The sequence below is a fragment of the Parasteatoda tepidariorum genome, chromosome X1 (genome assembly GCF_043381705.1).
Source record: "Parasteatoda tepidariorum isolate YZ-2023 chromosome X1, CAS_Ptep_4.0, whole genome shotgun sequence".
Classification (NCBI taxonomy): Eukaryota; Metazoa; Arthropoda; class Arachnida; order Araneae; family Theridiidae; genus Parasteatoda; species Parasteatoda tepidariorum.
In genome coordinates, this window is record NC_092214.1 from 73,638,524 (window position 1) to 73,660,390 (window position 21,867).

Genomic DNA, 21,867 nt, shown 5'->3' on the forward strand with positions numbered 1-21,867 from the left:
TCGGCTTCTTTTTTATTTTCACTCACTAAGTATTTCTCTCAAAGATAATATAAATTCCATTGTTAAATAACACGAGCATTGTACACACAGTTTTGTTTTTTCTATTCACTGTAAGTGATCTCCTCAAATCGGCTCGACGGACCAAATGTTTGTGGTCACTCTAATCGATTGCTCAAAATGTCTTTTTCGTAAATAACAACACTGGTTTGCAATGGACTGTAGAATACTTTATTTTAAAAGCTCACGGACTACGTCCGCCATTTGTGAAGTTCTCAAGGTATATATAAAGTCTCTCACACAGGGGTGGCGCGGCAGTCGCACATGAGCGAACAATACCCCAATTGTTGTTGCAGATATGAGCTTAAACAAGAAACGAAAGTTTCATCACAACGTCTTTCGGTTACTTATTGTTCACGAGAATGAAAAGTATTTGTTTCGAGGAAAATGAAAATTGTTTTCAATTCAAATTGAAATTTCCTCACAGTTCAATTTTTTCACAATCCCATTTTTTCATAATTCAATTTTTTATCATCAATTTTTTTTTAGAATCCCACTTCTGAAATTTGTGGGGATGGCATGAGTGGTCGTCTTAAATAAATATATACATTGTGCAAAACAAAGCACTTTGAAACATTAAAGGTGTGAAGAAAAATGCAAAGTAGAGAACAATGGAATAAAAAAATAACATTCAATAATTAGTTTAAGAAATATTAACTGCTGAACTTAATCGGGAAAAAACACATTTAGCATGCCGAAAGGGCCGGATTTGTTTTGAATTTCACATCGTAATTATGTAGTATTCATATCGACCAGGCAGTGCCTGGATTCGAACACGGTACTCCTCATTGGAAGGCGAATGATCTATCATCTAAGCCACCGTGGCTCAGAATTCGCATATTAGTCTTTTGCACATGTGTGTGCAGTTTGTATTCGGGACCCTTCACTTTTGATGTGAAGTAATTTTTTTAGTTTTGCACGAAATCTTAGTAATTAATTAATCTTTATTTTTTATTAGCCTGGTAAAAAAATTGCTAATTATTTTCCTATATAAATAGGCTCAGTTTGGTCCAAATTTCATAAATTTATATTTTTAGTTCTATGATAAAAAAATTCTGTGTTAAAAGAATTTTTTAAATTTTTTAATAATCTTCTTCTCTATTCGTTAAATTTTTATAATTATTATTTTTTTTCCTTTATGTTTTGATATCAATATATTTTAGTGACTTTAGATATTAGTTTCTTTTTTAAAAGAAGAAAAATAAGCATAGTTTAATAATGAATTAACAACAATTAGTTTTTATTTTAAAATTGTAAATTTTCGATAGGATACTTCAAATCTGCAGAATATGAAGAAAAAAAATATATGGTATGAAACTTTATTAAACCATCTTTCATAAGTTACTCACTAAAATTAGTTCAATTTTTTAAAAGTACCCTATATTAAAAGATTGCAAATTAAAGCATCCATACATTGATACTTATATAATATGATTGATACTTATATAATATATATTGATACTGAAATATTTTTTTAAAAATTTGTAAAGAAAACAAAATTTAATTAAGACATTTTTGGCTCATTTCTTAAATTATATTTACTTAATATTTTTCTGATAAGTTATGTGAACATAAATTCTGCATAATAGCATTCTTCACGCATTTTATCTACGAGACATTTTTAGTAATTGCACTTACCATTATTTAGTATGTAAAATATATAATATTTTTATTTGCGAAGAATACAATGGATTAACAGTTATTCTAGGCATAATTATTATGAGGTTTGTTAAATTTAATGCATACATAAATTTGGTATAGGACACTTCAACAGTTTTTAAATCTATCATAAAATTGAATCTAAACTGTTGTAAGTATAAAACTGATCATAAACTTAAATATAAAACTGTTAAGGAGACAAGTAATTCTTTTAGTTTAAAAAAAAATTTTAAATTTTATTATGATTTCCAATTTTAGGTTTTTTTATTTTCACTTTTATATTAATGATGAGTAACTAAATGATGAGTAGCTGTAACTAAAAAATCAATACTAACTTAAACTTGATTGATTAACTTTTTTTGTTCAATATTTGTGAAAAATAACTTCTTTTTTTTTTCTTTACATCTTTCATTTTTCCTCTTTAGTTTGATAGAAACTACTTTAGTTTTTTTTTCATTATCAAAGAAATCGTCATGAAGCCATCTTCATATTTAGAAGAATTAGTTGTTTCATTTTTAAAAATGCAAAACACTAAGTATATATCTGTACCACTTTCTTAGCAGGAATATGTACAGTTAATTAGCTGTAAGTCTATGCAATATTTTCTAAATTAATAAATTTTTATTCTGTATTAACTTTAGAACAGTATTCATTAAATTATATTTTTCAATTGTGATATTTAACTGTTCTCTAATTGTTCAAACAACTTACATTAATTTACAAATTGCAGGGAATTATTTCTAGCCTTACCATTTTTTAGAAGAATAGATTGTCATATAATCTAAACTGGGAATTAATCTTATATTTTCTAAATGAATAGATTTTATTTTGAATAAACTTTCAAAGTTGTAACTAAATTTCAGTTTGTTTATTTTTTAAATGGCATTTATAAATTTACATAATAATTTGTATTTTAAAATTGATATAAAAATAATTTTATTAATAAATTAGCAATATGTTTAATAGTTTAAAAAGTTGTTTTGAATGTCTGCTTACTGTATAAAATGAATGAGCGATTTTCTTATTAAATATGTGATTTATAACACAGACTCTTGTTTACGACCCTAATCAAATGAGTTTTTTTAATTAAATTTTCAATTTGCTTTTATATTTATATCAAAAAAAGATTATATCAAAAATATTAAAATGAAATTAATGTTTAAATTAAATAATCGCGTAATTCAATTTATTACAAAATTCTTTTCTTCTAATTTTATCAAAATCGGGTGCATGCCCGTGATTTTCATGCGACTTTTTTATGAAAACATTTTTCATTATTACTTTTGCCTTGCAATTGTTATCTTCGCATCTCCAATAAATTGTGTCGCCCTTATATTTTCGATATATATTGTAAAGATAATTTTTGTGAAGCAAGAGATTACCATTTCTGGAAGCTTTTATATATTTTAACTCAGACATTTTCGAAAGTGGCTCTGAAACGGTGAACGGTACACCCTCGTGCAAATTAATTGAAGCAAACTCAATAAATTCAGAAAACTAAGAGAAAATGCTATTTTATTTAAATTTATACAAACTCAAAAATTTTTAGTACATAATATGATCTCCACGACACTTTATTAACATTTGGACACGATTCGGCATGGATTCCACTAATTTTTTACAGTCATTTATAATATTTGTGTCCTTGTACCACACATGAATTAACGCCGTGATTAGCTTCTCCATAGTTGTACAGTCCATATTTAATAGGCGATTCTTGCATATGGCCCAGAGATTCTCAATTGGGTTGATATCCGGAGAGTTCCCTGGCCATTCCAATGTCTCAATTTGATTCTCAGACATGAATTTCTTGACAATTTTGGACGTATGGCAAGGAGCTAAATCCTGTTGAAAAATCCCTGTTCCATCAGGGTATCGTTTCTTCAACTCTGGAACAACTTTTTTACCCAGAATAGTAATGTACTGCTCAGAACGCATCATACCGTCAATAGGCTGCAAAGGTCCAACCCCATTGTAACCGAAACAACCCCAAAACATCTTCTTTAAAAAACACGAAAAAAAAAGTTTGTTTCAATTAATTTGCACAAGGGTGTATATGTTAACGAGAGTTATTGAACGATGGTAAGGGAAAAAAAATTCCCTTTCAAGTTGTTTTCCTGGAGAAAAGTATTCTGTCCCCTATGTAAAATCCCTCTATGGAAATAGTACCCTCCCCCTACAAACGGAACCTCGGTGCCACAGGTGCACGTCATTAATTTTCTTTTAGGTCTGAAATGGGTTAGGTGAAAAAAAGGAGATACCAACGTAAATCAATACCCTGGAATCAATATCTTATTTGTATAAATAGATGATATTCAATTCTTAATGTCTAAGCAAAGATGTCAACTGCTCCGGATTCGACAAAATATTTTTGAAAACGGTAGAGAACTGCCAACTAAAATTTGCACATTTTCGGTTAATTTTGCCAACTTTTTAAAAGGCTCTACGCGCCCTAACTGTAACAAAGTGGCGTATCACATAAACCTTTGAATTATTTAGAAGAAGTGGTGAGTAACTACCCTATAAATCGAATTTACTGGCCCAAGAATCGTGCATTAAACTGGAAACTGCCTAAACTGCATTAAACTGCCAAAAAAGCAGAGCAATGATTATGATATGCTCTTCTCCAAGTTTTGCCCATCTTTTATGATCCACCCAGAATATTAAGTGTGACCCTGCATAGCTGTAAAAGCTGCGTAGCTGTGAAGCTGCGTAGCTGCGTAGCTGCGTAGCTGCATCACTGTAAAAACAAATTGCTTGCAAGCGAATAGCATGCCTGTATGGCATACATGCATTAAATTTAGATAGTCTAACTATAAATAACCTCGTTTCTATATAAAAATCTGAATACAACACGCTTTTACAAAAGAAAAGCATGATTGTGTAATTCGTCGCCGATATAAAAATGCATGTAAAATGATTATTTTTTGCTCTTGTTATGTCTATTTAATCAAATATATAGCCTTACAGTGCCATTTCACTCCCTAGGACGAGTTTTTGCTGTAGCAAAAGTAAAAATAAAAACAAGATGCGTTTTAATAAGTTGTATTCACCGCTACGCTTAATAATTCGGAATATATATCCAATTGTGAAATCAGGGATTTCGAATTTAAATTTTAAAGGGAAAATTAATACAAAGAAATTTGTCTATTTTTTTTTCACAAAATATGTACCCCTTTTTAAGGACCGTGTTAGTAGTTAAAAATCAAACCATTTTTTTAAAAAATCTAATTCCCATAGTCTAAATAGTATCTACTAGGCCACAGGAAGTCCTCCATGCTCCCACAACAAATTATACCTCTGGGGGTACAAAATTGGAGATTGATCGTTCTCTGGTTCAGGTCAAAATTATGATCTGTGGATGAATGTATGGATCCGCCCTATAAGCGGACGTGACATATGAGTGTGTCTGGAGTCGAATTCTTGCCCACAGATGGCACCACTGGAAAGCAGGAACAATCGCACCCCTTGCCTTGGCAAATAGTATATACTACTGCAAATGTGATCGAGTTAAATCCAGCAGTATTCTTGCGTCGGGCTTTAAAGACCTCTAATTAAATTATGACCATCGGTCACCCTGTATAATTTTTTTTTTTTACTAATAATGATTATTTCCACATTTTTTCTTTCAAATTCAAAACATCAATATATTAATTTTCTTGTATAATGCTGATAGTCAAAATAATTGTATTTGTTTTCTTATTCTTCAAGTGAGATATTTTATTGAATAAAATCTAAAAAATATACGTGTCACTAAATATAAATAAAAATAAGAGTTTTTGTATTTGTAACTTAAATTGTAATTTCAGGTTATGGTCATGTTGCACCCCTTTCAGAAGGAGGAAAGATTTTCTGCATAGTTTACGGATTGATTGGAATTCCATTAACTTTAATTCTTTTAACTGCCTTCGTAGAAAGATTACTTATACCAACAACTTTATTTCTTCAGTTCCTGAATTCAAGACTTGGCCATCTGTATCAACCATTTCATATTCGCATTGGTCATCTGGTTGGCATAGGAGTAAGTCCTAACAAGATTCATTGTAGTTATTTAGAATTTCTTTCAGAATTGGATTATTTTTTTCTTATTTCGGTTGAAATTTTAACATTGTAGTATACAAATGTATGGCAACCCATTCATTTACATACACATTCAGCACTTCATATAACGACCCTTGTCATCCAAACGAAAACGGTCGTTATAATAAGTAATTCTAGGTCTTTACATCATCAGTGAAGAAAATTCAGAGCAATCGCTAGATTTTGCTGGGCTGTGAACAGAAAATTCTCTCGGGGGTTTCACATATTTCCTTTCTACCGGGGAAGGGGAGCTTGGGGAAATTAATCACTTTTGGGAAATTAACTAAAATGTTACTTAAAATTATGAAACTTATTTAATTTTTTACCCCCAATTTGTTCTTAAGAACGAAATAGTGTGACTGTAATTTTTCTGAAAAGTTTTATATTATCAATGATATATTAGACGTCAGACCTTAAAAAATGAGGAACTGTATTTATGTAAATCATTGAAATTATCATCCAAAGGATATTCAACATGTCTTATTTTCTAATTATGTGATTTTAATAGCAATATTAGTAATTAAAAATGTGTAGACAACCGGTTTTCTCAAACGGAATACAAATGAGAAAAAGAAGGAGAGGAAGTAATTAAAAAGAATGAAATAATACAAATTTAATTTCTTATTTAATAATAATGAATTAAAATAAAGTTTTCAAAAAATAAAAATTCATGTTTATTAAAAAAAAATTTTTTTAAATTCCACTTTGGCAAGGGGTTTTCTATAATCCTAGAAATTCGGGACCTAGGGCAAGTGCCACACTTGCTTGCCCAACAACGGCTCTGACGAAAATACCAATAATATTTACAAAATGTAATACTTTAATAAGAATTCGGAATCTAAACGAATAATTTCAGATAATTACTTATTTTTATGTTATAATACTATATAAAATAAAAGTTACTGCCACCGTTACCGCTGTTTCAGAACATTTTTGCCGAGCATGCAAAAATGCTGTCACTACCACTGTAACTACTCAAAAACTATTCGATGAAATAATATGAAACTTTGATTATTTCTAGACATATGTTTATAACCATCGTTGAACAACCACCCCAATTTTGAGTTAACGACTATCAATGTTCAACTCTTTGTAATTTTTGATCCAATCGCGAAGACAAGGGAACTCCTGGATCAAATATTGGGAGAAATTAGCCTTCGTGGAGGACTTTTTGATTGAAGTAACCCGCATTTGAGTTAAATTACAAAAGAAAACCACAGAGAGAAAAACCACGAGAACCTGTCGTAAATCACATAACAAACCTTTTTAAGTATACACTAAAAGGTTTTTGCTGCGATAAAATAAAACTTATTTTGCTATCTAGGATTTAACATGACTAATAGTTCAAGTTCACTTTTGAAAAGAATTATAAAAATATAATTTAGGGAGTTGTTTATGGAATACTCTTATGTGTAAAAAAAAGTTTTTCTTTTTGTACATAAAATTTATCTTGTATATAACATAATTTCATCGAAATTTCGAAATTGTTTGGACTGAGAGAATTGATTTACATTCCTTCATTTCGTATGACAAAACCAAACAACTATATTTAACTAATTTTGTAGTTAAACTGGATTTTTCAGAAACTTAATAAATTTTCGAAAAATGTATTTGTGAAAAAGAAAGCAACGATTAAAAAAGGAAAGCCTCAGAACTCAAGACTTAAAGTGAGTTGACTATAAAACCACATTTAACAATGTTGTGATTAATAATAATAAATAAAATTATATGAAAATATTTTATTAATACAATTAAGACTATTGGGTGATTTCACAGTTCTGTACAGCACATGACGAATGAAATTAATTTATTTCTTAAATTTTTTTTCGCAAGTTTGTATCTATGCCTTAAATATCAGTATATAGAAAATTTTTTATTTATAATCTCATGAAATTGAGAAACAAAATTATAATTTCTGTTTATGCTTTTACCGCGAAATCACCTTATTATGCTAAAATTCTTATATGTGTTTAATTTTCAAACCTCATTGATACAGATGATGAATTGTATAGTTTGAAATTAATAATTATAATGATAAGAAGAAGAACATCACGATCGATTTAATTAATTTTAATTATTGTAGGTTTTCATAGGGCTCTGTGAAAAATTAGAGTTGAGCTACAATTAAGAAAATTATTAAGGAATTAAAATTCTTCTTAAATGTGACGGCTTCGATCAGAATATTTTCAATGTTTAGAAAAAATATTCTGATAATTGAAATTTTATTTAATTCTAATGTTTACTTAAATTGGCACAAACACTACATAATATCTTGTTTCCGGAGACAAGCTAGCTACTCATAAAATGGTGGTTAGTCATAATAAAGTAATAGCTCCTTCTTGGAAAGGTAATTCTCTCTTTGACACCTAACAATTCAATCTCACTTTTGTTGATAGAGAAAAATCTTTCTTCATACCTGTATATATAGCAACTTCTTTATTAGGTAAGCCCCAAGAGAAAATAACTATATCATGCCAAGAGAGTATTAAGCCAATTTCTCTTTAGAGGGTGACAATGGGATACCCACTAAAGCACCTGAAAGCAATTATTGTTATCTTGACAGCTAAAATTGTTGACGAAACATGGCATGGGTTATGAATCTCCGGATCCTTGTTATTTTCTTTTATTCAAAGGGATTTAAAGGTGCTACACATTTAATGACGTGTTGTGAAATAATGGTTTAAATCAAATGACTTATTGTCAGTGGGAGTATTTTGTAAAAATGTTTGGCTCTAATTTTTGAAGTGATGTTCAAGGGAATAAAAAAAATAAATTTCGGTCGTTATATTGAGAATGACCAGATCATTGAGGACATTCAAATTGGTGTTAAAATAACATTGCGTCTATGAAATAGCAAACGCAACTTCATGTATTGGTCATTATTCTGAAAGGGGTGCTGTAATTGGGAGCCGTAAAGGTCAAGAATGTGGATCCAATTTTTTTTTCTTATCTTTTTTAAGATATACATTGTATACTTACCCCAATTAAGGAGGAAAATCATTGCTAATACTAAGTTTATGGGGCACTTTTACCTCAAAAAATTATTTGTATTTAACAATAAAATCTTTTGTCTGAATTAATCATTAAAAAAATTTTCCAATTGTACTTTAAATTATTAATTTAAAAAAATGCTCTAAAACTTCTAAAATAGTTCCTTAATACAAAATAACGCAGCGCGTTTGATTATACAGAAAAACTTTCTTCGTCAAAGTTTAAGCGTTTTAAAAAATTGAGCCAGAATTTTCAAAACTATATAAAAACATCTTCTTTTGGAATCAATTTCTTGAAGAGAAACTACCTTAGCATCACATCTCAATCCCCATTTTATATGGCAATTAATATTATTTTCTATAAATGTGATGTGTAGTAACTTTCTGAAACTATTTTTAAAGGTACAATGCGAAAAAAAAATGGAACGTACGGAATAACTTTTGATTTAATGATCGTATCTTCAAGTACTAAGACTCAATCTTAATGGTTTTAAGGGGTGACCTAAAATATGCTAATTAGTTAGAGCAAACGATATTTGAAGTTACGAAATTAGACACAAAATCCTACATCTGAATAAATATACATTATTTTCGACGAATTTGGATCCCGATAGTTGGATCAGGAGAGCAGTCGAAAGTCTGGACCGTTTCACTTGTTGCATATTTCGCCATATCTCGAAAATGTTTTAAGCAAATCGAAAAATTTTTGAACAAAATTATAAAATTCGTCTATTATAATTCCAAGGTGAAAATAATTTTCAATAATTATTACTTAATTTAATAACAGTCAAAAAACTTTGAATAGTAAGGAATTCAAATTTTTACATCATTTTAAACAATGTAATTTTAAATTGCAAAATACAAAATTTAAACGAAATCGGTAAGATATAGTTCTTGAGAAATCGAATTTTAAGTATACGACTTTTTTAATATTTGATAACATCTAAACAATTCTACCGATTTCGTACAAATTTTGTAATTCGCCATGTAAAATTACATTCTTCAAAATAATGTAAAAATTTGTATACCTTACTATTTAAATATTTTTCAGCCATTAAATTAAATAATAAAAAAATAATTAATAATTATTAAAAAAAATTTGCAAGGCGAATTATCTCTGAATAAACGAATTTAATAATTGTGAGTAAAAATTTTTCGATTCATATTAATATTAACTACTAGTTACATTAAATAAACTTACTACCGCTCTCCTCACCAAACAATTGGAATCATATTTCCCAGATTGCAGCTGCCTCCCATATTTCGAGGATCAAGCATTATAGACGTTTGTCGAAAAAAAGGTACGTCTGATTTCGTAACTTAAAATATAATCTGAACTATCAACATATTTAAGCTGATAGTTTCTACTACCAGCATTTATTACCTAATCAGCATATTTAAGGTCACCCCTTTCTGATCATTAGATCAAAAGTTATGCTGGTGACCTTTCTTATTTCACGCACTGCAAAAAAGAGAATAAACATTTGTGAAATTTATCAAAAATTTCTATTTGCTAACTACTATTTCATTTAAAAAAATAAATAAAATAAAATCATGTTGAAAATTTTGGTGCACATTTAACCATGATAGCAATCAAATTTGCAGCAAATTAAACTATTTTTATATACAAATCTATCCTTTTTTTAAAATTAATTACGTAGACAAGGCTTTATTAAAGGGAACAGTATTCCAACCTAACAAAATATTAAAGTGCTGAAAACAATTTTTTTTCATAATATCATGATTCAATGTACCAATGTCATAAGTTAAAGTACCAATACTGTGTTTTGATTTTTTTTTTTAAATGTCACTGAAACCAGTATTAATATTTCAGCTCATTGTTTTCATCTTCTTCTTTCTAATTCCTGCCGGAGTGTTTTCGGCACTAGAAAAGAATTGGAATTATTTAGACTCTATTTATTACTGCTTCATATCTCTGACAACTGTTGGACTCGGTGATTTAATACCAGGAGATAGTTTGAATCAACCTTACCGACCACTTTATAAAGTTTGTACTACAGGTATGTTTTGTGTTTAAAGTATTTTTATTGTGAAAAGAACTAAATTTTTCAAAATCTATGTAGCAGTAGGTTTTGTTGTACAAAAAGACCTTTGAAAAATTTGCCACGCCAAATTTTGGATAAATCTCACATTTTTTATCCATTGTATTGGGCTTTAAATTTTTTCTACAAGTATATTTATGCTTTTGGATATCAAATAATTTTCCAAGTCTCTAATTAAGGATGTCTTATATTCAATTTTATTCATTGTTTTATTTTTTGCGAAAAAGTTAACTTCCCTGCCGGACTTTACATTGTGCGGCTTCTTTTTTTGTCAAAGACTATATTTTGTTATATGATTCTTGCTGATCTGATATCATAAATTCACAAGTTCTCCAAAATCTGACTGCCCATGAATTAACAGTTATATCAAAACAATGCAGAACTTTTTTTTTTTTTTTTTTTTTTTTTACGAATTCGGTATTAAGCCTAAGAATATCAGAAGAGAAGCATACTTAGACGTCACTTAGAATTGAATGGACCAATCAGAATGAAAGCAGTTGTCTGTTTACTACAAGAGCGTTCTCGTTCCTTTTCGTTTCTTTTGCGCTGAAATGCTTTGCAATTTATTTAAGTACAGTAGAACCTCGATTATCCGAGCTAATTTTGATCGCTAGTACCTCGGATATCAGAAATCTTGGTTAATAGAAACTGTATCTAAAAACTCGCCTTGCTCGCAAATTCAACATCTTTTGAATTAAAAAAAGTTTTTTAAATGATAAAAATAAACATATATAAAGTTATGTTTGATAGTTCAACAAATTTAAAAGAGAAATTAACTACTAGTAATAAATTTTAAACGGAAAATAATTTTAAAAATAATTAAGAAAAAAATTCCAAACTAAAAGATGCATTTTTAAAAATAACACAAATTTCAAGAAATTATTTTATTTTTTATGAATTTAATATACGTTAATTTGTTAATTTTGCATTACCATTTCCTAAAATATTCTGTTACCTTTGTTGCAAAAGTACATTGTTAAAAAAAAATGCAGTCCGATAACACATTGCACCTGGTGGAAACAAAGCATTGTTTGTCCCTGTTGACTTCTGAAGGTGCTGTAATATTTCTTGGAAGTTGAGTATTTTCGGGGGCGGTAGAGCTGGGTAGTGAACTAAAATGCGTGGTCATTTTTTAGGGCTCATTCCACTTAAGAAAATTTGCCATAAAAAAAATTACCATGAAAAAATTACCATAGGATATTCCTATAAGGTCTTGCCTACGGTAAAATTTTGCCATACACCTTTGCCTTCAATGTATGGCAAATTGTTGCCATAAGTGTATATGGGAAATAATAATTGCCTTAAGTATGTGGTAAAAGTATATGGTAAAATTTTATCATAAGCAATGTCTTGAGGAATATCCTATGGTAATTTTATGTATACCAAATTTCTGCCATAAATTTATAGTTTTTAAATTATTAATTATAGTTCATTAATTACTGTTCATTAATTATGGTTTACTAATTTATATATAGAACAAGAGTTATTGAATTACAGAGACCACTTTTCGCAATGATTATACTACAAGAATATCAGGAGAAAAAAACATACTTCATTATCGGCTCAACAGAAACCTCGGTTAATCGAAGCTCGGTTAATTGAGGTTCTACTGTACTTCAAAATTTTTATACAACAGTAATAGTTACTTCAGGATCTAAAAATCTTTTTTTTAAATCCTAAATCATGATGACCTTGTCACTTGATTTGATAATTAAATATGAAAAGGAAAAAAGCCCCATTAAGCCTAAAAGCTTTAAGCAATCATAGATTATGACTATGACAAATATAGTTTTAATATGAGGGGACATGATACTTCCTCTGCAATAATTTGTGAGTTTTTTTTTAATTATTTTTGCAAAAAGTACTTAAAATTGAATTCTATAGAAAATATAAATCTGTCTTCCACTCTGTAAAAATTTGAATTTGCATTAACTTTTTGAGAATTGCTACCCCACAGAAAATTATCTAATATTCTTTAAAAATTTGGAGATATTCTCCCTTATTTATTAAAATGATACCTATTTTCTTTTTATTACACACATAACTTTCATTTTTTTAGTAAGCAAAATAACCATTTCTTACAAATAAATATTTCAGAATTTAGGTTGACATAAAAACTAAAAAAATTTAATTTGTATAAGATTTACAATAAATTTGAATTGATTTTTTATAATTTGTTGCCTGGTGCACTTTGTCTTAAATCTTCAACTGAAGCTTTAAAACTTTCTTTATTGCCATTTAGAGTTGTATTCTTCTACACGCTTGTCAATGTAAAAAGGGATTTTTTTTTTAATTTACTGCCAATTTTAAGAAAATGTTCTCCATCTTGGCTTATGTAAAAATTAGAAGAAGAAAAAAGAATTAATGCTTGTTAATTTTTCACTGAAGAATTCGCAATTAAATGTTTTTAGTTATACCATCAATTGCTCAAAATTTCGTTATATATCACAGTAACATTGGAAGTAACTAAGAATTGTATTTTTTAGGTTACTTATTAGTAGGTCTAACATTTATGATGCTCTTCCTGGCTGTGCTTTATGATATTCCTCAACTGAATTTTGGAATGTTTTTCTTAATGAAGAGTGAAGGAACATCAGATCCTGAAAAAATGCGACTACACCCATCTACCGGTTTGTACGGTCCTAAATATACTCAGCATATTGATGAACCAACCATTCGACATGTGAAAGCGGTTCCTCACCCACAATCTTCTTCTCCTGAAGATAATCCCTAAGTCCTTTGTTTATTCTATTTTAAATTTAATTTATGTAACACCCACTTGTGTTCAAAAAATTGCCTTGATTCGTCAGCAGTTGCGTGATTATCCAAGGAGAAAAAAAATGAAGTTTATATTTTCTGGAAAGTTTCACCAACTGCATAAATTATTCAAATGATATTAAGTGGTGTACCGACAAACTTCACAAAAATCAGAAATTTTTGATGTGAAATCGATTCCAACACTTATTTTGTTTATAGCGTGAAATATTGCATGTTTATGAGTTAGATTGAATTTTGTTTCACATGTCTTAATTTAGGGGGACTCTAATACAAAAAAACTATTAATGCTATTCAATGATTCATTTTTTTTTTTTTTGCACCTGTTTTATGAAGCAAATATCAATAATCAAAATAAAGAGCAAATAAAAAGAGAGCTACAATTTAATATAAAGCAAAAATTTTATCGTTTAAAATTTTAGTCTAACTATGACATTTGAAAGGGCAGTGTGATTTTTTTTTTGTGTAGCAAACATGTAAAGTGATTCCTTTTTATTTAATTTTTCATTTAAAAAATTGTAGATTAAAAGAATGGCTAAAAAGGAAATTTTTCCCTCTGTTCATTAAAATGACAATAGCCCTATTTTGAAGCCCAAATAAAAATATCAATAATAAAAAGAACATATCAATCTGATAAAAAAAACAACTTATAAAATATAATATAGTATAAATAAAACATATCAATTACATTGTTTTTTTGCCGTAATATTTTTACCCTTAATGCTGAAAATTAGAACAGAATCGATTTAAAATAGCGTTAACCGAAGCAAAGACCATGATGAAGGATGTTTATGTATCCTATTTATATAGTATCACTAAAAAATTAACGAGCATGCTTTTTTCAACAACTTAATTTTCAAAATATCAATTTGTTAAACTTGCAAGGAACTTTCAAATGTCATCAATATTCAATATAAATTTGCAAAGTTGCAGAACTTTACAATTAAGAAGTCTAAGTCCTTTTTACAAAGTACATTGATGGAAGACAATTGCTAGAATCTTTTGTGTAATTGTTTTCGTTTTTATAACAGTTTCAAGTATAAAATATATTTAAAAATATAAGCTTTTTACTCAACTAAAAAGTTTTTAAAGTTTAATAAGATTAAGTAGGATTATTTTTAAAATTATTTTAATTCCATATTTTAATATTTATTAAATTTATGAAGTATAATTGCGTTTTTTTTTTTGAAAAAGCACCCTTAATCTTATGAAACCATGGAACATAGACAAATGGTTCTCAATTTGGAATTAAAATTTTTCAAATATGTTCTAAAACATGTTAATAAACTGTGCTAATAGAAGTAAAAAAGAAAAAGAAAGACAAATAGTAATTTTGTAAAGATTGAAATGAAGTCCTCATGATAATTATATAAAAATAAATTTACAAAATGAGTACTCAAAAGACAGTATATAAAATTTTTTTTCCTCTCTAATCTTAATGCATTGAGCACCCTTCGACCCCCACAAAAACATATTTTTTTTGCTCTTTAAAATAATAATTCGTAATATATTTATTTAGTTAAGAATATCTTGGCTACGCTTTCAGCAGTAAGAAGAGGTTAGATAATTTTTAAGGTAGAGACAAATCTCATGCCTTTATTTATTTTTCTTTTAGCATTATTCTCAATTAAGTAACTACGTTGAGATGCTCTTTTCAAATTCAGTTATTTTAACAACATGGTATCGCGTTGTTCAAAAAGTTATTCATTCTAAAAATTATTAGGTATTTCATATTTCTTATCAATCATTACTATTATCAACCGAAAATCTCTCAGCAATTGCTAATAAATTACTCGCATTTAATTCATAAGCAAAACAGTTATTTCTAAAAATATTTTATATTTTAATTCCTTGCTAAATTAGTGGGCAGTTGTGTTACAGATCATACTTCAAAATTATTTAACAAAATGTACAGGTATAAGACAATATAATAGGAACACCCATATTGAAATGTGTTGTACTTTGACCATCATATACAGTTTGACCATGCATAGCAAAAGTTTGTCATCTAGAGACTGTAAAATAGGAAGAATCAGAGCTTGTCTGTATGAGTTCACAAATAAATTCAGTTCCCAACAAAACACTATCATATATAACCTGCAAAGAGGCATGCTTGACCTCACTGGAGTGACCTCATCTAAATAGAATATATGACAGACTACACAAAACCGGGAAAGATATTCTTCGCAAAGCTGAACTTAAGGAGAAAGACGAAGTTCACCACCTGGGATAAACGAGTATTAAAGAGGGTAATTGTCCAATAAGAGAACACAACTATGCCCCAGATAACCTTCGAGATGAACAACTTATCTTCATAACACCATATCCATCAAAACCATGTAACAGGAGCTGCAAACATTTAGAGCAAAGTAAATATACCAAAACCGATCACGTCGCCACAGAATATTAAGAAGCAGCAATAGTGACACAAAGATTTAAGATTTCTGAAACTGTATACAACATCAATGGAACAGGTATTTTAGTCTAACGAATCATCATTTACATTATTTTAGACCACCTTGGATGTGTTTCTCTGGCAAAAACTAACAGAAGCATTTGATATTGGCTGGTTCTTGCTGTGAAGTATAGAGGGGGTTCTATGATAGTGTGAGGTGAGGTCTTGGTGTTGCTTAGTGCCTGTTAAGTCAGATGCAAGCATTATCACAGTATTCTCTCAGATCATTTATCCCAGTGATTCAAATCCTGTTTCTGTGAGAATGATCTATATTTCAAGATGACAATGCCTCTGACATTGACATATGGCTTGCTGTATTCAAACATGGTTAGATAAGAGTGATGATGCAGTGGATCATCTTAAATTGTGTCCTCAGACCCCTGATTTCAATATCATTGAGCTCTTGTGGGTTGTTTTTTTCTCTTGAGTTCCGCACTCAGTTTCTTCCTCCACGCACACTTATTGAAACTCAAATGACTGCATATTACCTTTAAAATTTGGGCACACCCTTTCTTTGTCAATCCCATGTCAGATACAAGCTGTAATTCAGGCCGATAGTGGTCTAACTCCACATTAATAAAAATTTTGCATTCTTTTACAGGTGTTCCCATTTAGTCTTATACCTGTTAATGACTATAGCAGTTTCTGTTGATAGGAGTTCGGTGATTGCAGTTTTGGTATTATTAAATTTTAAAAAACTGAAATTTAGAGCAAATTCTTAAATATGCCTAAATTTTCTTTTAAAAAAATTTCCTATGTGTTTAAGGAAACTTCATCAATGATATCAAATTAGCGGTTAGTCTTGCAAGTAAATTGGACAAAAATTAAAGGGATAAAAGAATCTGAAGGTATGGCATTTTTGCAGTATGCAAACCAATGCTTAATTTCTGAAAAATAAGAAGTTAAAAAGTCCTAATGCATATTAGGCAGAAATTAGGTAGAAAATGACAAAGTTGATATGTGTTAATGTTTATAAAAAAATATCCAATCTATCCTTCTGATATGAAAAAGCTCGATGAAAAAGAAAAAAGATTAAAAGTACAGGATCTAAGCTCCCATGCAAATTAAGTTCTGACTAGAAAGAATTGTCTACATTTTGAAAATAAGTGTCATATCACAAAACCATATTAATTATTTAAAAAAAAAAGCACATTCTCAAAAGTGTATTCATTCGAGTATATGAGGTGCTATATACTATTCTTTGCCAGAAATATTTCGAAAATAGTCCTGTTTTAAACAATATTTCTTTAAATAAAAGAGTATTTTGAAATATTTTTTGAAAATTAACTCAAAAAAGGGCTACAAATAGATATTAATAAATATAAATATTTTTCGTAAGTGGATCAAATGGAATAGAATAGCCATTTTTGGTTAAGAGTCCTCCTTTTTTCAAAAAACACTATACTATGCTCAATGTTAGTACATAAAAGTACAGTGGAAAACACCTTTTGATCTTCATGGTTGGAAAGGTCTACTTAAGGTATGCTAATTAATGAATGTTAATGAATACAATGTAAATGCAACAATAAATTCTACAAACAATGGAGGATAGCTACTATGTGGTACCCTTGATCTTATTCTCACTAGTTGCTTTTTCTTAATTATATCTGGATTAACTGCATGAATCCAAAACTTTTTGCACAAAACAAGAAAAACTTAATTACTTAAAGAAATTTTTATGTAAAAAATAATTTTAATAAACATTTATTATCATTTGATACAATAATGATCAAAATATTCTGATCTGAAAGGCATAAAGACTTATCCCTCTAACTATGCAATCTCAGGGCCAGGTTGGTGGGGCGTTGGGCCCATGTCCAAGAGGTTGTGAGACCCCACGGGCCACAGTCCCCATGGGCCTAAGACTCTATGTGTAGTAAATGGTGACTGGTGCAGGTTGAATCTGTCAGATCAAGCCCTCAATGTTCCCATAACAAATCAATACCTCAGGGGGTACCGAATCGGAGATTGATTGTTCCCTGGTTCAGGTCAAAACTACAATCAATGAATAAATAAATGAATGGCCCAACTCTATAAACGTGCGTGTGGCTAAAGTCGTATTCTTGGCCATAGATGGCGCCACTGAAAAACAAGAAATGCACCCTCTACCTTAAATTCCCTTGATTTTGTGAAGAAGGCTTGCTGGTATTTGGCAAGTAGCATTAGAAACAACAACACTATATAATCTTAAAAGTAAAAATCCATAAGAAAATAACAATTAAAGGTTTTCAAGAACTGTTAATTTAGGAATAATAAACTTCTTGGAGTAGCTAAATTAATGACATGTTGATGCTTAGATTTAGATATAATGATACAAATTTTTGAACTACTTAACTTTATCATCTAAACTTTTAAAAGAATACATTGGATAATTTTTGAAAAATAAAAATATAACTTTTTATTAAAAATGTAAGCTTTTTCAAATCATTTCGTTGAATTTACTTAACAAATTTAAATAAACTTTTGAATTAATGCTAGTTGCAAAAGTAATGAGAAAGAAATGAGGAAGTTGCAAAAGTAATGAGAAAGAAATTATTCTTTTTAGCTCAAATTTTTTTAATTATCAAATAATCATTGCTAAAAACAATTTTTCACATGAAACTACTTTTGGATAAACACATTTTATAATAGTGTCAAAAAGATTTTGATTTGTGCAATTAATTTCAGTAACATTGGAAACAAAATAATAGTAAAACTAAGATTAAGAAGCTATCTCAACTACTGCAGCTTCATTTTTCAAAATGCTGTATTATCCTCTATATTTTGAGGGCAAAATATTTTATAATAAAAGTATATTAATGCAAGGAAATTACACTTCTTAATTAATTTTTGTATAGCAACAATCAATTAGCACATAAAACTGGTATCCTTGACACCATGAAGATTAGAACTTAGAAAAGAAGCTTTAATCATGATTGTCACACATTGAATTGAAACTAGGACTATTTTGTAGATTTTCTATTAGGACTAAATTTTATTTTGCAATTAGAGCGACCATTTAACAAAAATTTATATTGCCTATTTTCAAGCTTTTTATCAGAAGCATTCTAATATTCATCCTATTTAAGAACATCAAGCATTTTGTTATTTTCGTATGCTAATAAGAACAAGATTTATATTAAACCTAATTATGCTTGTAATTAAAATTTTTTGAAGGAATGTATTGTTGAAATTCCTTGAACTCTGTAAATTCATGCTTACTTTCAAAATCTGAATATTAGCTGTAGCATTTAATTTAAAATTTTTTACTCTTTGTATTACAAATTATACTTAATGCAAATTGATCTGACCGAAATAAAAGCAATCAAATTTTAATAAAAAGTTTACTTAAATGTTAACGTTTAAACCGACCAAAAATTGTGTAATACTTCATTAGGGATCTGCCTACTTCGTTATCAAGAAGAATGCTAATACATAAATTTCCTTGAAAATATGTAATATTATTTTAATTTGAATTGTTAAATTTCTTTTCAATTTATTAAATGTCACAAATGCTAGAAAAAAAATAATCCACGATTCATTTAATGAGATGAACATGATAAAAAGATTCTTTTTTAAGCACATGAAATTTGATCATTAGGTCAAAAATTATTGGGGGTGTTACGTTTTTTATTTTACGCACTGTACATATTCAATTATTTCAATCTAATAGTGTTTGGAAAACATAACATTTTCCCATTTTAAAGATTAATGTTATACAACAAATAACTTAGTAAATGTTATAAGAGGAATATATACATTCCATTATCATCGCACACATAAAAACCTCTTGTCTTTATAAAAATGATCTCCCAACAATTAAACTAATTTGAGATTACTGTTGTGTGCGCTGTTGTTTGTGAAATTTTTAAATTTTATGACTGATGAATATTTTGTGATCTTCTTATCTAGTCACTAGTTATTTATAAAAATTTGGTATTTATTGAATAAAGCTTAAATGTTCAAACTTTATAAATATGCTTATTATACCTTACATTTAATTCATTATTCACTTAATTTAATGAATCTGTGCACATCGAACTTTATGAATTACAGCACAATGATAGAATCTCATTCAAATGTTGCTGTTGAAACAAAACATTGTATTTTTACTAACATTTTTATTAATTCTATAAAAAGAAAATAACATATCTTTATTTATATATTCTTAAAATCATTTAAGAAACTTTTTTTTGTAATGAGGGTGGCAGTCTTCCCCTAATATTTAGATTTAGAAAATAAAATTATAAAACAGATCAATTTTCACTGAAATTTATTTAAATTCTATTGCAATAATATTATTCTTTTGAATTACAATGTCAAAATAAAGTCATTAAAGTAGTTGTTTTGAATAAGAAAAACAAATTATGAATCAAAACTTAGAAAGATTAAAAATTAGTTAAAAATGCTATAATAATTATACATATATCTTTACTGTGTATTTAGGATCAATCTAAAGCTTTAAAACATCAATGTTTATAATTCTACATATTTTAAAAGAACTAAAAATATTTCTGCACAATAGCATTAATTAATTAATTGACAGAAATATGATTATATAAATAAGGAAAAATGCTACATTTATATAAAAAAAAGAAACTCTTTTCAAGTAACATTCCAATTGTATTAAAATAAAGAATGTAAATCTAAATTTGAATGAAAATAAGACTAACTATATGCAGTATGATATTTATATGAATTACAATAACATGTATGTTTATTTTTTTTAATCTTACAAAGTAAATGAAATTGTATATCATTGGATCAAAAAAAAGTAAAGAAAATAGATATATAACAATTTAACACCAGAAAGAGTAGAGCTGAAGTAATCGCAAACACAGAGCACTTTTGGGGTCTGTAGTAACCTAATTTTATCATTTCATGAACCTGAATGAAATTTTTTTGTTCCCATTTAAAACAAAAATTTTGTATCATTATTAGTAAGCATGACAAGCAGTCTTATTTACGTTTCTAGAGCCATACCCATGTGGTAGCCTGCTCCTCAGGACTGGTTTATGCCAATTTACGGTTATATATGTATATATCTCAGTGTAAACAAGTTATACAGGGTGTTGGATAATGACTGGCCTTAAAACCACTTCCATATTTCTTAAAAAACGTATTTACTGATAGTAAAAGGTTCATAGTTTTTTTTCCAAAATGTGATATTTATTCTAGCATAACCATTTAAAAATTGAATTCTTTACTGTGCACATCCTGGCAAGTCAGAGAATCAACGCTACTGTCATTAAAGAAGGATTTTTAAATATTTGAAAATAGAGAGAAGCTAATATCATTTGAACTTCATAAGAACTATTAACTAATAAAAAATAGAATTTCTATGCTTTGCCTTGATACCTCACCTACCCTATTGCAGAAGCTAAAAATTTTTTTTACCAAATTAAAACTTCAGCTAGCTTTTATTCTAATAACATTTCAACTATTTTCTTTGAATGTATTCCTATAATTTTTTTAAAAAAAATAATTTTTTTTTTCACTGCAATTACAAAATCTCAATCACATTAACTTGTCTTTCATTGATTTTGCCAGTTTTTCACATTGTGTATGTAATACTATGCAACATGCCAGTTTTTCACATCACTCTTTACTGGACCAAAATTGACAGTAGTGACAATGCAATTTTTAAAAGAATTTCACAAACAAATTTTAATTTAAAAAATAGGTTTTTTTTGTTATTAGTAATCTATGTTTGTTATCAATATCCTAGATACTTTTATGCAGAATGTAATAAGTTCTATTCTTACTATTTTTCATAATTTTTGCAAGCATTAAATTACTTTGTTTTTCT

General features: G+C 28.4%; 1 protein-coding gene across 1 annotated transcript in view; it reads left to right on the forward strand.

Moving 5' to 3' along the window:
- LOC107442988 (potassium channel subfamily K member 1) overlaps window positions 1-20,318 on the forward strand; it is a 45,510-nt gene extending 25,192 nt beyond the window's left edge. The window contains exons 3-5 of the mRNA XM_071187798.1: window positions 5,526-5,737; window positions 10,621-10,807; window positions 13,336-20,318. Of these exons, the coding sequence (XP_071043899.1) occupies window positions 5,526-5,737; window positions 10,621-10,807; window positions 13,336-13,583 (647 nt within the window). The 3' untranslated portion in view covers window positions 13,584-20,318. The remainder of the gene's footprint in view (window positions 1-5,525; window positions 5,738-10,620; window positions 10,808-13,335) is intronic.
- The last annotated feature ends 1,549 nt before the right edge of the window (window positions 20,319-21,867 follow it).